This window comes from Artemia franciscana, chromosome 4 (assembly GCF_032884065.1).
Source record: "Artemia franciscana chromosome 4, ASM3288406v1, whole genome shotgun sequence".
In the NCBI taxonomy this organism is placed as follows: Eukaryota; Metazoa; Arthropoda; class Branchiopoda; order Anostraca; family Artemiidae; genus Artemia; species Artemia franciscana.
The window spans coordinates 62565523-62583952 of record NC_088866.1 but is presented as its reverse complement, the minus strand read 5'-3'; the positions used below and the strand labels follow the sequence as shown (position 1 = coordinate 62583952).

General features: G+C 34.0%; 1 protein-coding gene across 1 annotated transcript in view; it reads right to left on the bottom strand.

The window, feature by feature from the left end:
• LOC136025813 (protein MON2 homolog) overlaps positions 1 to 18430 on the bottom strand; it is a 169113-nt gene that overhangs the window by 112837 nt on the left and 37846 nt on the right. The window contains exons 7-8 of the mRNA XM_065701804.1: positions 12139 to 12263; positions 9556 to 9799 (exon numbers count right to left, since the gene is read on the bottom strand). Coding sequence (XP_065557876.1) covers positions 9556 to 9799; positions 12139 to 12263 — 369 coding nt within the window. The remainder of the gene's footprint in view (positions 1 to 9555; positions 9800 to 12138; positions 12264 to 18430) is intronic.

Here is an 18430-nt window from a genome sequence, read left to right as displayed (position 1 = left end):
TTCCTAACCTAGTCCCTTTCCAAGACAGTGAAAAGTTCTACACTAGAATTTTAACCCAATTATTTTGCTGGATTACAAAAAAATTCACTTAAAATCAAATTGCATTCCTAGTAGACAACAAGTAGACTTAAACCTACGGATAGGCCTACTATCCTAGCTGAATTTTATGTCAAACTTAATCAAATTACATCTTTTATATTGCCATAACGTTTCTTTGCTTCTTGAGAAAGATTCTTCAGCTCTGTTTGCAAGCTTTCAATTAGCTTAACTGCTACTTCTTTATCTTGCATTTCATTGGTTTTACTTTATTTTATGTGCAGTGGTTTAAATAAGGTGATTTCAAATTTATTCTATATCAACTAACCATGATACAACTGCCATCTATTTAAATTTTTACTTTTACTTAGGTAGCAGATTTGAGAATATGAATATTATAATATTCATAATATAATATAATATTATATAATAATATAATATTATAATATGATATATACAAATATTTGATTTATGAAAAAGGAAAGATTTGGGATAAAAAGACAGCTTGTAAAATAAGATTGGACAGAAGAAACTAATCTGAAATTAGATTACAATCTTCCTACTTTTTATTAGCAATTTCAAGCACTCCAAGATTATTTATCCAACAAGCCCAATTACGTGTCATAGTGTTTCATGAGACGTGAATGATGCCACCACACGTGGCATTTTGAACGGGCATTCAACAATTAGATCCACAGACCACTGTCTAAGGCATGAAGACCACCTGGTCTCGACGTTTATTATTAAAGCACAGCCGCTTGGCAATCGAAACGTTGCCGTGCAGGTGAAAAGAAAATCAATGGTAAAAAAAAAAAGATATAGCGTTCTTTGGAGACTTATATCCTATCGGTCGACTCTCTGACAGATATTAGCTCTACCAACTCAAAGCCTTTACGAAGACCTATTTTTTTAGAAATTATGGATATCAGTAGACAGAGAAGCGTCTTGTTTCCTTCAAAATTATGAAATAGAAAAGATACTAAAGCTTAGTAGGATTAATACTTGAAACAATCTGGATTAGTCGTTGGATAACTGCAATTGCTAACCTTATAAAAAACACAAAATAAGTAAGGAAGGGTGATGTCACATATTAGACAATCTTATCAAAAATAGGAAAATTATGTGCAAAGAACACAGGGGCAATAATTGCAAAAGGTGACACACCTTCCGGGACTTGTAAACGAGCCGTGTTTACAGCAAAGTGCACGTGATTAATATTACTATTTGCTTAGTTGCCCATAGCATTTTAGTTCAAAATTTGCCAGATAAGAATTTTTCATTACCTTTTAAGAATTCCATCCGAGGAAGTTACAAAAAGAGTCAGATAAAGGAGGCTTGAACGCACTCCAAATTTTACAGAAAGATTTTTCTTTTCTTAATTCTTCTTCCTCCTGCTATTATTACCTTTCTTAGAGAGAGGTTTGATTAATGTATGCCTAAAAACTACTAAGTGTTCTTTTAAAAGTAAGTAAGTCTTTTAAAGTAAGTCTCTTTTAGAATGAGAATCATATTCATAATCTTCAGTATCTTATCTCTTGCTAAATAACTACCTTATTTCAAGACTCATTTATCACGGTATCAATAGTTGATGTCTTTTATTATTTAATCTTCTTGGCGATGTTTGAACTCATTCTGACAGAATAAATCATACTTCAATTCCGAATTGTGAAGCAGATTTTGTATTATCGTCAAAAGTACTTACTACAGCTTTTATATAACTTTTTATTAATACTGGTTGTTTTTACGACAAACCCAACTCGAAGTGGGATTAATTCCTGACTTTTTATTTAGTTTTGTTATCAAAATTTATTGCTTTCTTCTGAAAAAAGGCTATTATGTCGATATTCCTGGAAAGTGCTACAATATCTCTGTCGGCTGTACAGTAAAATATGGCAAAATATCTTTGATTAAATGTACTAACCATACGTTGTGCTTCGTCTTTCCCTTTAAATGAATACCAACTAAGGAAGGAGAAAAATATATTACTTAGTGATATTTTTTTTAAAGGAAATCAAATCCGAATAAATTCATGCAAATAGCCATAAATTATTTGACCAGTTTGAATCAAGAAGATCCAATCTAGGATGCAGAAAGTTCCTCCTTACTTCCAAAGACCGAATTCGATGTTAAGAGCTGACTATTGAAATGCAGGAAGTTATTGTAAAGAGTAAGGATATAATAATAATTTATTTGTAACCCACTGTACAAGTTTAAGATAGCGGAGTATGAAAGAAAAAGATATAAAGATAATGCAAAATATAAAGAAAATACAACAAAACAACAACTGACAATCATTCAATAAAAAACCCGGATGAGACTACGGTGTGCACCAAGACGGAAACACGCATCAGCGCCAATATTGGTCTGCAGGTTCTCCAGCGAACACAAAGTTTCGGTAGCTCCGTAGCGATCTATGAGGTGTCTGTTTTGAACCGATCTGGGTAGGTACAAAAGGAATTTACAATAACAAAAATAATTAACCCTCATTTGCTTAAGATCAATCTTTGTAAAAATAGGATACAATCCGGACACAGACAAAACGGCATGGTCGCAAAAACTAGAATACAGCTTAGCCAGTCCACGTCTGCTAAAACGACCACGATTTACAACAATTTTTGCATAGTCAATTCTTAACTTATCTCTAGTATAAATTAAAAACTTCCTCCGGGTGCTCGGAAGTGAATCGCAAACAGATATACCCAGCCACTTCAACATCTTCACTCTAGATATAGCAAAACTTCCGCAATTCAAAGAGTTAACACAATCATTATTATTAAAAGATAAATATTCACACTTGGCAACATTGAAAGAAAGGCCAAAATCTTTGAACAATGATCCAGCCAGGCGGACATTACGCTCGAGTTCGCTCTTAGAGTGACTAATTAAAAGGTCATCGGCGTATGCTAAGTAAGAAATGTCACTATACCCAAAAAACAATTTGATTGGATCTTAGTCAGAACACTTGCAATACAAGCATCGAAAATATAAGGTGAAAGGACGCCTCCTTGTCTGACCCCACATTTGACTGGTATATTCCCGAATGTAAGGCCATTAGATTTCAGTCTCACATTCGAATTAGAATACCAAAAACATAGCACAGATAATATTGAAATGTTAATACCAAGCTGACGCATTGACAGAAAAGTTTGTGAATGAAAAACAGTGTCGAATGCTTTAGAAATGTCCAATGCACAAATGTGTAATGACTGACCTTTAATATGCGCGTCTTTGAGGAGAACAGCAAGCACCCTACGTGCATGCTGGCATCCAATTCCCTTTTGGGAATTGGAATAATAATTAACAAAATCAATAATAGACGGGAGAAGTACATACTCAAAAACTTTGCTTATATAACAGTTATTAACCTGTATGAATCACATTTATTAGGATCTTTTCCTCTTTTCAAAACCGAAGTTACAGTCCCACAAAGAAAACTGTCAGTGACTAGTGACGAACAAAGACACATTTATAACAGTAACTGCAAATGACTTATCAAATCTGGGGAATCTTTTCATAAATGCCATCAACACCGATCGAACATGATTTCAGCCCCCTGATCAAAATAATAATATCTGCAACAGACAAAGGAGGTACATGCTTTTGTTTCACTTTGGCAGTAAGGCACATAGAAAGAAGCTGTGTGTAGCGGCAATGTACAGCAAAAGTATCAATCATCACTACGTCACAGGTTCTGATAGCTAAATAGTTTTCATCTGAGCCATAACACTGCAGGGACAAAAAAGAAAGCTGCCGCTTGATAATGTAGGCAAGACCTCAAGACGGACGGCCGCGGGTCTTTCAGGCATTTGTTGTGAACATAATGTGCTCGGAGCTACGGCGAAGAAAGTTAATAATATTGCCAGGTAGCAAATGTTCTTGAAAAGGGACTATATCAAACTTACTCAGAAGGTGATCAATGCAGATGCCCTTATCTTTGTTTCCGTTTATATTAAAGGAGCAGAGAGAGACAGATGTATCACTCATTTAGAAGTAGTGTTAGATACTACAGAACGCAATATCGGACATCTCAGACTGAATGATACATCATCGCCGTTACAGTTAGCACACTTGGGCAAAAGCCTTCAGGGGGAATCTTTTGTCGATTCATTCGAGCCCAAGCATCGACCGCACTTAACAGCTGCACTTTTGCAATTGACTGCAATATGATCAGGAGCACGACAATTATAACATCACAAAAGCTCCTAGTACTCGAAGACAAGCAGAAGCTCATAATCAAGTGTCAGACCGTTTTTTAGAGCATTCGTTTTAGATGACAGATCACCGAACGAAAGTTTAACAGTGCGGGAGTTCCCGAGTCTTGTAGCAGCAGTTACCCTGGCACACTCAGCAAGGCAGGAGATATCGTAGTCTGCACTAATACCTTTCAGCAGGCCATACCATTTCTTTTCTATCAGTTACACTTTAGAGTTCGCTAAGGCTGATAGAACAGCCTTACAAAAAACGTCCGCAGCAATATCATCAATGGTCATGACAAGTTTGTCACGTGCGTGACGCATACTGCTGATCGCTTGATGACCTTGCATTTTTTTAATCATCTCTCGACGTTTAGCAGGGTTATCTAAGGTTTTCAGCTAAATCGAGATAACAACAGTAGCCTGAGCTTCCATGGTACGAGCAGTAGGAGTTGGTAGTTGCGGGAAGTTGAGCTCGTATATAGCTAGCTTAGTATTGACAGCTTCAAGTGTCTGGTCAATTTTATCCTACTTCGTTGCCAAACGGGAATAAGCAACTACTGGTATGACTGAAACCTCGGCAGGTAAGCGGGTTCGTGAAACTAAGTGAATTGGTTCTAGGAAAAAATAAATTTTGATATCTAGGAACTACAAATTTTGAGTTTTAAAATCAATAGGCTGGGTAGTAAACGTTAGAAACCTAATCTTTTACTAAGCCTGTCTGTACGTTAACTATCAGTTCCCAGCCATGTCTATTGTATGTCTCCATTTACTTTAGTTATATAATTTATACTGAAAGTCTCTTTCAGTCTTGTAATTGCCAACTAAATACGATGAACATTAATTGTGTTCCTGAGGACAATGAGTCTCCTAAGGTGATTAGGTTAGTTGCATATCAAAAAGGCAGTCTAATCTGGAACTAGGACTAGGCTCAATTGTCTCTGACCCAAATAATAAGATTATGTCTTGTCCAGATTGTAAAACACGCTTATCGAAATCGTAGAACATAAATCAAAAACAAGTCGTACGAGAGAACTGACACCTGACTTACTGATAAGAGTTTGTGCAAATTTCATAAGAAAATTTAAATCGTAATTGTTTCAATTGTAAAAAAAAAGTCTCATTAAAGAATTAACACCTGGCCTATTTATAAGAGTATTTGCAAAATTCATGGGATTATAACCACAAGAAAGGCAATACTTGCATCTATTCAAATTTGTGCAGAGTACTTAACAGGAATCAGAAGTAAGATTCCTAATTGCGAACTTTTTCACCTTAAGGAACGAAAATACATGCCTATCGATTATACTCTAGTGAATGCAACAAAATACTTACATCAGGCCGTTGTAAGGCTCCTAAACAAATAAACCTGAAGATTTACCAATTCTTAAGATAAAAGTTCATTCCTTCATTATTGAACATCCAAGTTTAACCACAAAGCAAACTGTTTTATATCAGCCTACCATTCTGGAAAGAAGAATAAATTGTCTAACGGCACGACTCGCCCAGTTCCGTCATGATAAACCCACTACCCTATCACCGAGGCCCGGTAGAAGATACCCTCACTGCAGCTTTGCCCTGCCCATACGTTAGAGCATAATTTCACAAAAAAAATGAATCCTTGAGCTAAAGTAGTGCTCTCCTTCTTATTCCAAGCAATTCATCGCTAACGTGCTGTTTCTCACTAAAGTCGTTCTTACCGTAGTCAGGTCGGAGCTCCTTTCGATGCAAAGTCGGGACATCAATTTGTTACTTTCAATACCAATTAAAAGTCAATAAATCATATAAATGGCATAATTGTATTCCCTTCTACGTACTAAAGTAAAACAACGGACAATACTTTTTTACTAAATTAAATGTTTAGTTTTCATAACTTTATATTTATGACTCTTGGGTGGGATATAGATATAATAAATCAATAGAAATTTGTCGTATATTTGTATGTATGTAGACTATAGTCTACTCTACTCCTGTCGTAGCAGTCTCACCAAGTGCTAATACCAGTGGTAGTCTCACAGACGGAGGTATAGATAGTGTCATCTACATTTCTTTATGAGTTCTCTTGGTACCAAAATTAGCAATTAACATTCAATTATTAAACGACTTTGAATATGTCGGGTACCGGAATTAGCAAGCTGGTGCCTTGACTTTAGATTCAGAGACCTCACCCAGGTACCAAAGAATTGACTTCAGTTTTACCGTAAATCTAACGTCAATGGTTAATGGTAACGTAATGGTAATGACTGTTTGCATTTTGTACACATTTCACTACCAATGCTGCATCGATGGGGTTTTTCCATGATGTTTTGATTTGGATTTTATTTATCTGACTATCAAATCTAAGTCACCCAAAGATCTCATTGATCTTGGGCCAATCTCAAAGGTTCTATATTGGGCATAGTGTTAACACATACAAAATTTAAGGAATCATACATAGAAGATGTCTAACCATAAAAAAACAAACTTTTGATCGTTTATACCACCAAAGTAATAAATAACAGAACGACAGTGGTATTAATAATGGAAAGACCTACCCGGAACTTCATCCTCTGTATCTCCAGCCTCCTATCCAGACGCAAATATCAATCAGGACCTCTCCCTTATGGTGTCAGCAATTTTATTTTCAATATCTTTTTGTGCTATTTAGGTTATTAATTATATTCCTTGGCATGATAAGCTGCACTTAACACAGTTTAAATAAAAGTCGACCCTTCATTTAAGTTTGCTATGTGTGTAGTAAAAATCCATAAAATGACATTGACAAATTCAAGCTTATGTTTATCGACAAGTTTGCTTTTGTCATACACAAAAAAAGAACTAAAAAAACACAAAAAAGCTTCTTTATATCTAATTTTGTTACGATTTTACCTGTCAGACTTAATTATTGGCCTAACCAAGAACAACTTCATGCCCAGTAGTAGTACCAATTTTAAATTTCAGAATGAAAACAAAATGTAGTAAAAACAGAATATTTTTTTTTTACCTAAACTGGCACATTATTCCCTTGACTTGACGGATCATACCTTCGACCTACCTTAGCATCAAATTAATCTTTTTTCTAAATTAATTAATTGTATTTCAGAGCAGCACTATTACTTTCTAGCTTTTCTTTTGGTGATCAGCAAATTTTAGCTCAGTAACGCTAAGAAATGGACAATCGAAAGTTTAATGAGAGAAAAGATAAATGACCATTTTCCAGCCTGTTAGACAAAATACAAAAAAGTGAAAAAAATGAAACGATTCTGAAAGTAAGCTTCTTAAGAATCATTTAATGTCAAAGTTGTGCAGAACATATATTATGTCTAAGAATTCTGTATATCTAATAATTTCTAGAGCATAATTTTCGCTGCAATTAAAGAAATATTACAAGCATTATCCCTCCTAGTTGCAGCTTTCAAGCCTTTCTATTGCTATATAATTTTTCTTCTGGTAAATATAAATCCTAAAGGAAGAAAGATAATATAGACTCGATTATTAAAAAATTATATCTTGAATTTTGCCAACCATTGTCCTAAGACGTATAAGGTGACTGGAAGTATCCATTTCAATACTTTATATTCTTTCGTGGCTTTTTGAGAGCTTATCAAAACCTGTCCTGGCGACTTTCATACGATTTTCAACATGAAGCAATAAGATAAATCCGTAAAAAGATAATTGTATTTATAGAATACAAAACAAAATATTTATATACCAATATCACAGAAGTGCAAACCCTTCGCAGCAGGCAGTGCAAACCCAACACTTTTTAAAACGAAAATGGTACTCTAGAGAACTGAGAAAAGTTGAGTATGACAAACTATTAGTCAACATTTTGGAAAACTGTATCACTTAAAAAAAAAAAAAAAAAGTTAAAACTCGTAACTAGTTTATACAAAAATCTCACAACAGAGTTTTTTGTACACAGGTAAGCCGACAAAAGCGTTAACAACTAAATTCAGGTTCAGAACAACTTAAGTTTTACCAGGTTATGCCTTAGATTCATAGGTAAACAACAGCCCACTTTTTAGGAAGACGGCAACGAAATTTTTTTTGACAGATATGCTTACCCCCCCCCCCCCAAAAAAAAAAAAAAACAGAAAAACACTTTTTATCATTACTCTAATCTTAACCCTTAAGTTATTCGAAGAACCTTAAGATTAAGACAATTCACCCAGAAATTCTCTTTGTATATAGGTGTGTATATATTTTTCTGCTTTCGACCTGAAAAAACCAAAAAGACGGTTCTAGGGGTTTCAAGATATCATTAATCGATACAATAGTCATCAATAATGTATCTGCCTCAACTTTGTATAGCAATAACAGTTTTCTATAGAATTTTAAACACAACAGTAAATAGAGAGAACAAAGTTTGTAGAGAGCGTATAAAACCCTGGTCAACACCCTTCTCATAACCCTTTTTCCTCCGTTTTTACAGTTAGCCGTTTAGTCATATAAAGAACAAAATATTCTACTAAATTACGAGCAGGTTTCATTTCCAAATTGGAAAGATAACCACAATAAAAGCGATAAAAACTTCCCATTAGTTCAGTTATTGCTGTGAGTTATTTTTACAATAATGAGATAGAAAAAGAAGAAGACGCGAATGAATTATTGAATACTCATAAAAATAGGTATTTTATTGAAATTGTTTGACATTGATGGGTGCTCAACAAAAGTAGGTAACAATTACAATGGTTACCTGAATAATGTGGCTTCATTGTCTAATAATCTAAGTGATCAAAGCTGATCAAAGTTAGGCAACCTTTGAGGTGGAAGTGTAATTTTTTTTTGTCGTCCTCACTCGTCACCCCTGCCTCCTTTGAAACAAAGCATGACCTAAAAGAGTGTCAAATGAGCCCATTCATTTTAGACACGATTAAATTAGGATTACTGATTTTTTAGTTAAAATGTAAGTAATTCTAATTTAAAAAAAGCAAGTAAAACTTAAAAAAATATAAAAAATTGCAATAAAAGGTACACGAATGAGGATGTAGTTAACAGATTTAGTGAATCTTAATTATCAAAAGATGAAATGGATTTATATACGAAATTTATACATTTCAAAACAATTTTTCAATATTATCTTTAATTATGTTCACATACTTCCCATTTTCTATGTTAGCTATCGTACATTATTTAAAAGTGCAATAATTTTAAATCAAAAAAATCGGTCTTTGGGACAATTCACCGCGGCGAATTTGCAAAACCAACCAAAACCTCTTTATTCACTAGACACCATTAAGCAGGTTTTCCCAACCCGAGTCCGCCTATCTCGCAAGCAAATTTTCCGCAGACCTTATGCCGTTTAAAACACAATCATTAACACTAACTCCCTTATATGACGCACCGGTAACTATAATCGGCAAACTCTCCTTAGAAATAATCTCGTCAATAGCGTTAACACGCCCATTGTGTCCTACTGTATACTGGGGAATGCAGTCTTTCAGTATCTGTACGGATTTCCGGTGCGGTTCTTCGTTAATCCCTAATGTCTTTGACAGGGAGAATTTGCAAATTTCTTCAAGCTCTATAGGAGTCGTAGGCTGATATCGATGGCCACCGTACATGACAGTCAGTATTGTCTTGTCGCCCTAGAAAACGAATATTGTAATCAATATTCCTTCTGAGAATAATTAAAGCAAAAATCATAGTTGAAAAACTCATACAAGAAAAAAAAAACATGCACAGGCACAAGCTTATTTTGCTTCACACGGCATAATCTACCTCATGAAATTTATATTTTCATAATAGATGGCAAACTAATCATTATTTACTGTTACGTTCATAAATTAATACGACGTAAGACCGTCATTTTCTTGACAGAAGCGTCGGCAGGATTTCGTTTTGGGAGGGTTTCAACCCATTAAAGGACAGGTCAAACTATCAAAAAGTCCTTTAAAAGCCGTTATGCAATCAGGATATCCACGTTTTCATTGGTATTATCGCCTTGCAAAAAAAGAAGAATAGTTTATTTGAAATTATCGGAGGAGGATTGTTTTATTTGAAATAACTTCGGAGGAGGATCATTTGGTGGTAATCAAAGGTAATCTTTGATTGGTAATCATAGTTCTAGTGCTGTTTTTTAAGAGTGTTTATTAAGTGAAGAGATTTTCATACAAGGACTAATAACTTGAACATTATCAATTTTATTAATAAGCGAGCAGAAGAGGGGAATTTTTGTCGCAAGGACCGTTGTACCTGCCGGGAGTGGTTTCTCTCTTAAACTGCGGGGATCAGATAGCAAGAAACTACGCTTCCTTCGCTTTCCTTTCAAGAAGAATTCTCTGCGGGGGAGAATTTTTAGGAGGGGGGTCTTCTTGAGTTTCCTTTATTTTGAGATTGCAGCAATGCCTGACGGGTAGGCTAGTAGTAAATAAAATTCTGAGGATCAACCTGTTAATAACACGGTTTCTCCTGTGCCGTGGTGTAGCACCCTTCTGTTTCGTCTGCGACCATCTTAGGAACTAAATTTGGTGTTGACAGTTCGTCCGCTGTTCGTGTCCAAGAGCTAGCAAAGAAGTGAAATTGTGTTTTACAGATGTTGGTGGCCATGCGTTGATTAGGCTTTAAGGTTTACCAACTGAAACCGACATGACTTAAATTTATTCTCACTCTCTTAGATAATGTGTGCCCGCAAGTTCACAATAATGAGTATCTGAACAACGATTTGGCGGGAATATAGAAACGTGATCGATGGGGTTATTCTTATGGAAAAAACATGTTGACTACAGCTCGACTCTGAAATCACCAAATTTACCAAGTGTCCACAAGCGCCATTTTCAGTTGACGATCCCCTTCGTCCACTTCTTGCTTTCAAGTTCTCAGCATCACATATTGCTACCACCTCATTTGCCAGCGTTCCTTTGATATGCGGAAATCAAGACAAAACAAATTTCTTCCCAACCCAATATCCTGAAAAATTATTTGTGGACCTATTTTCGAATAAGAATCTTTTTTCTTCAGAAAGAAATTAGTGCGTTTGAGCATCCCAAGATCACTTATTCGAAAGACCCGGTTATTTATCCTTAGCGTTTCGCGAGACGTAAATGATGTCAGAGGTTAGTAGGATTACTATTAGAAAGGGTCTGGGCTAGTGGTTGGATCAGTTACACCTTCTAACCCTGGAAAATGCAGGATTATTGAGGATAAGTGATGTCACATATGAAAAAGTTTAATCTTTTCAAAAAAGGGAAAAATATATGAAATAATGTACAGAGAACAAAAAGAGACAGTAATTGTGAAATATAGCACACCTTAGTTTTTTTTAATAAGCTATGTTTGCGGTAGAGTACACGTGATTAATGTTGTTGTTCGCGCAGTTGCCTAAAGCGTTTCAGTAGACAAGCTGTCGGATAAGTACTTGTCGCTATATTTTACTGATTACACCCAGGAAACTTAATATTAAGCAGATAAGTCGGACATGAGATACTCGACCGCATTAGATGTGTCTTTTTGTTTTTGTCTTTAATAATGTGAATAAACATTTTCTGTCAATTAACCATAAATGAATATTCCGACACTAATAGCCAAGGGCCATTCTCGGCAAATTACATATATAAATGAAATAAGACTTGCAAGTAACTGCAATAGTTAAAACTAGAATTAAAACAGTCCCATAATCATTACTCCAAAGAAGTTAAATCAGGACTGAAGAGAAAACAACACGAAACGGGCGATTCATTTATGTATATACTAATCAAGAACATGTTTTAATACAATTCTCTCTTTTTTTTTTTAATACAATTCACCAGCTAGCTTAAAAAGTCTTTTTGTTACAGGTTCATTGGTATTGGCTATTGGTTTTGCAGTATAATTTGTTAGATGATTTTTAACAATAGAAAGAGAATGACATCTGACGAAAAAAGAAAAGTTTTTTTTTACAGGAAATGCTCCGTGAATTCTAGGTTTTGCCATAACTTTCCTCACTTACCTGAGGAAAAGAACACGTGTCAAAAACAACTCCGAGAACGGACAAATCTTGAGACGATGGCACGAGGAAACCAAACGCATCCATTTGCAATAGATCTTTTCCAGCATATTCAAAATTAGCTAGCCCTAAAATGACAGCCAATATGACATTGCGAAACAATAATGAATAAATAACACAGGGGAGGGCAAAGGGTAGACGAATTCGCCTGGTTGGTGATCCAAAGCCAAATAAAAGGTGCATTTTTTCTTCAAATTTCCTGAGTTAAAGGGTCCCGTGCACCAACGGGGAGAGGGGGGGGGGGGTCTGCACCAAAATTTACTGACAATATCTAGCAAACAGTTCATATTACACTAATATGCCATGATACGAACGAGTTTTTTTTTTACAAGAAATTTTTCTTTCACATTATTATTTTGTTTATTAGATTTTCTTCTGACTTCCAGAGCGAGAGGGTCCTGTAAACCAATATTGACGACGGAGCGGGGGGGGGGGCTCCATCATTCTTTTCTGTTAATCTGTGCCAAATAACACATCAGTATACCATAAAAACAGCTTTTTTCATTAGAAAATTGTCTTTTGGATCGTTATGCTGTTCACCATATTTGCCAGATTCTTATATTTTATATCATACTATTTTTTACAGCATATTAATAACCATCATTCCCTCCTGTAAACTTGCATTAAAAATGTATGCCTAGAGCAAACGGATTTTTTTTTCCCCCTTAAGTTTCGCTTTGTATCATAATCTTGTCATTTTCTTTATTATATCTGCCTATAATTGTTAGCATACTAAGTTATGATTCTTTATATTTATCGATTAATCTTCAATTTTTATGTTTCATAAACAACAAATACTTTAATTTTAAAGTGAATTTACTCTATAATAGCAGCCATTTGCTTTCCAAAAAATACTTTATGATTTTATGAAATTATCATTGACTGCGAAACAAAATTTTGCCAGAATTGTTTAGTTTGATCGTTATTCTCGGTAGATTATGCCGTATAAATTATTCAAAAAATCTAAATTTATCAGTCCATAAATGTATTTCCAAAACAAAATCCTTCTGCCACTTTGCTTCTTTAAAAAAAAACAAAAAACTAACAAGTCAATGCAGGCAGTTATATGCATTAGATGCTAGATGCATCATAGATGCTAGATAGATAGATGGCAGTTCGTAACTTAAAATGTCTAATGTGCGAACCCAAATGCAGTAATACTTGTGGGTAAAAACAAGGACATTAATGTATGCCACTTAGTTAATTTTCATTATTGATCAGTCAGAATGAAGATTTAACGAATAATGTTTTGAAATTAGAAACAAATTGAAGTTTTGAGCATCAGTTTTCATACCGATATAATGAACCAAGTTAAAGATACAAAGTCACAATAAACAATATTTGAGTAAACAAAATTTCTGACGTTTTTTTTCCAAGCCATTCGAATTTTCCAGTAGTGTAGTAAGAGAATAACGTTAGAATCGACAAGAATTCGGGTCATTCATAAATCTTGTTTTTTTTTTGGAATGAGAATTTTTCAAAATTCCTATAAATTTGATTTTCCAATAAACTTTTACTATTGATACTACTCGATATTAATAGTTATCATTCCTTGAATCAGCTTGAAAGAGCGATTCTTCTTCACCTGAAAGTTTTTTTTGACGTATTTTTAAAATTTCAGTTACTAAAGGCTCGAGTCTGTTCTTTACTAAATGCCAAGGGTGTATCCGGAATTTTCGTTGCAGGGGTGGGGATTTTTTTTTCAGGAGGGGGACTACAGAAAAGATTAAGTAACGAATCAAAAAAATTATATGCATTTTTATTACGTTTTGAGGAATTTTGAAATTTGAGGACGGGAATGCGTTAACCAGTAGCCCCCCCCCCCATGATACAGGCTTAATACCAGCTATTGACTAGTAAAAACGTGATTTTGGCTTGAAATAAACATGGTTTGACTTTCAGTTTATGGAAGTTCCAAAAGTATATACCACTATAGAGGGCACACTTTAAAATTTACCGCAATTTACTACATCTGTATAAGCAATGCTGCCATCTAATTGTTAATGGCCCTAATTATCCTAATTATTAAAATCATTAACGAACCATCTACCAACACACCAACAAACAGCAACTCTTTAGAGTTTCACTAAAAAAAAATGCTAAAGAAAGCGTTTCGCTTTGGTTATAGGAGACCAGTCGGAAAAGAGTCGCACAAAGCCTCCATTCATGCTGGAGGTCCCAGGGACTTCTTGCTGCCCGACTCTAAGCACTTCAGTGTAGAATTGAGAAGATGTGTCGGTCCCCGCCCTGCACTGGTATCCAGGACCATTGTTTTTCCTGAGACCAAAATAATTTCAATGATTTAAAGAACATGAAAATTGGAACTTGGAATTTTACGACGTTAAAAAATAACTATCCTATCGACATTTTGACTGACGAATTCAGACGATTCGAACTGGATTTATTAGGAGTTTCAGAAACTCATATCCCAACGGTAGGATGCATGAAACTAGGTGAGATAGAATTTATTTACTCAGGCAGGAGGGATGGGGTACATAGACAGGGAGTAGTGCTCATGAGGAATAAGGAAGCTGCTCAGTCTTGTTTAGGCTGGGAAGGTATTAAGAATAGAATACTAATCGTTAATTTTATGACTAAAAAGTTCGGGGTAACAGTTATAGCAGTATGTACCCCTGTAGATTACAAGCAATATATATCCTGTAACGATTTGTAATTACCAACAAAAATGAATACTGAATGACAATAATTCATTAGATAAATTGAACAAAAAAAATAATAATAAAAGGCAAAAAAAAGAAATGAGAGGAAAAAAATTATTAAATTAGCAAAAAAAAAAGTTTTGCATAAGCTAAATCTAAAAAGGGTGAGAACTTTTTAGGATGACATTTACTGATGACAAAATAGAAGTAAATCACAACGTCGTTTCAGAAATTCTAAGAAAACGCTAAAGCAAACTTTTCACCCTGATCATAAGTAACCTTTCGATAAGAATTTAGGTCAAAAGTTAGCAAGTTGGTAAGAGCTACTTTACCCGATTATTACCAGTAAATTAATTATTAAGAGCAATATATATGATGAGAAGCAAAAATTTATTAAAGTAAATGGAAAGAGAAAACAGAAGAAAAAGAGAGAATAGAAACAGAAAAAACATACAAGATGATAACAAAATAAAAGAATAATCCGAAAAGGAGAGTAAATTCTCCATTTATTCTTTTCAAATGAACCCTCTCCTAACAATCCACGACCACTGGTTTGCAACATACAATCCCTGATTAAAGGGAAGGGGGCACACCACTGCTTCCCATACGAAAATGATTTGACTCAAGATGAGGGACTGTAATTCTCAATTTTCTTGGTGATACTCTAAAGTTAGGACTAATCTGAAGCAAAAAATTGAATAGATTATAAGTAGTGCAATCAGATTCCTTATTTTATACTCTTTACAAATATCATGGCTGTTTTTCTACAATGCATCCCCCCCCTGGTGTTTACACATATCATCCTAGCATATAGGAAAAAATAAAAACAAACACTAAAACATGAAATAATGACTTAATAATGTGCAGCATGTTTCTGTTAATTAGATTATCATGCATAATTTTCAATTGTTATCCAAATTTAAAAATCATTTTCCTTAATATTTCATCCACAATTCTACTGTAATCACTCAGGTGAAAATGGATTTCACCAAGTCAATAATAGAACTGTTTGCTATACGACGCAACGCAAGACGAGAAACAACAAAGAAATATATCATTAGGGGCATATATAAGGGCCAATAAGAAGGGCCAGGGTGCATTGTCAGAAAGTAAGCATGGTATTTGGAAAGAGCATAAAATAAGGAAACCTGTGGTACTATATATATATATATATATATATATATATATATATATATATATATATATATATATATATATATATATATATATATATATATATATATATGTATATATATATATATATATATATATCTTCTATATATATAAAAATAAGTTGTCTGTGGATGGATGGATGGATGTGTCAGGTGACGTCACCTGAAAAAACTGGATCAGGTGACGTCAAAACTGAAAAAACTAAAAAAAGGCAAAAACTACAAAAAAAACTAAAAACTAATAAAAAAAATAAAAAAGCTAAAAAACTAAAAAAACTATAAAGGTAAAAACCAATAAAAAACTAAAAAAAAAACTGAAAAAACTAAAAAAAGGCAAAAACTACAAAAAAAACTAAAAACTAATAAAAAAAGTAAAAAAGCTAAAAAACTAAAAAAACTAAAAAAAGGTAAAAAACTAAAAAAAATAAAAAATAAAAAAAACTAAAAAAAAGGAAAAAACTGAAAAATAAGCTAAAATAAAGGTAAAAACCAATAAAAAACTAAAAAAAAAGGAAAAAACTAATAAATGACGACACTCAAAGAGAAAAAAAAGGCAAAAACTACAAAAAAAACTAAAAACTAATAAAAAAAATAAAAAAGCTAAAAAACTAAAAAAACTAAAAAAAGGCAAAAACTACAAAAAAAACTAAAAACTAATAAAAAAGCTAAAAAACTAAAAAAACTAAAAAAAAGGCAAAAACTACAAAAAAACTAAAAACTAATAAAAAAAATAAAAAAGCTAAAAAACTAAAAAAAACTAAAAAAACTAAAAAAAGGTAAAAAACTAAAAAAACTAAAAACTAAAAAAAACTAAAAAAGGTAAAAACTAAAAGAACTAAAAAAGAAAAAAATAAATGACGACACTCAAAGAGAAAGCGACCAGGACAAAAGGAATGTTCGATTAGCAATCAACAAAGCACCGGGACACAGGGAGTATAAATGACGACCCGGGGGAAACAGGGGGATATAAATGACGACCGGGACAAAAAAACTAAAAAGAAAAAAAAACTAAAAACTAATAAAAAAACTAAAAAATCTAAAAATCTAAATAAGCTAAAAAAGAAAAAAAAAGGAAAAAAATAAAGGAGAAAAACAAAACTAAAAAACGAATGTATATACAGACCGGGACACCGGGATACAAATGACGACCGGGACCCGGGACACAGGGAATATAAATGACGACCGGGACACAGGGACACAACTCCGGTACACCGGGATACAAATGACGACCGGGACACAGGGAATATAAATGACGACCGGGACACAGGGACACAACTACAACGGGGACACCGGGGGAAACAGGGGGATATAAATGACGACCGGGACAAAAAAACTAAAAAGAAAAAAAAACTAAAAACTAATAAAAAAACTAAAAAATCTAAAAATCTAAATAAGCTAAAAAAGAAAAAAAAAGGAAAAAAATAAAGGAGAAAAACAAAACTAAAAAACGAATGTATATACAGACCGGGACACCGGGATACAAATGACGACCGGGACCCGGGACACAGGGAATATAAATGACGACCGGGACACAGGGACACAACTACAACGGGGACACCGGGGGAAACAGGGGGATGTAAATGACGACCGGGACACCGGGACAGGGAATGGTCGATTAGCAATCACCATCAACAAAGCTCAAGGGCAATCATTAGAATCATGAGGTATAGATCTGAATACAGATTGTTTTCCCATGGACCATTATATGTTGCATGTTCAAGAGTCGGTAAACCTGACAATCTATTTATATGCAAAGACAATGGGACAGCAAAGAATGTTGTATATTCGCAAGTTTTACGTAGTTAAAACCATATATATATATCTATCTATATTCACAGGTGGGACATAGGGACACAACTACAATGGCGCGTAACTATTATGGCGCGTAACGACTTACGCGCGCGGGGGGGCTTGGGGGGGGCGCGAAGCGCCCCCACCAACTAGGTGTTGGGGTGGCGCGAAGCGCCACCCCAACAGCTAGTATATATATATATATCTATATATATAAAAATAAGTTGTCTGTGGATCTGTGGATCGTGGATCAGGTGACGTCACCTGAAAAAACTGGATCAGGTGACGTCAAAACTGAAAAAACTAAAAAAAGGCAAAAACTACAAAAAAAACTAAAAACTAATAAAAAAATAAAAAAGCTAAAAAACTAAAAAAACTAAAAAAAGGCAAAAACTACAAAAAAAACTAAAAACTAATAAAAAGCTAAAAAACTAAAAAAACTAAAAAAAGGCAAAAACTACAAAAAAACTAAAAACTAATAAAAAAATAAAAAAGCTAAAAAACTAAAACAACTAAAAAAAGGCAAAAACTACAAAAAAACTAAAAACTAATAAAAAAGCTAAAAAACTAAAAAAACTAAAAAAAGGCAAAAACTACAAAAAAAACTAAAAA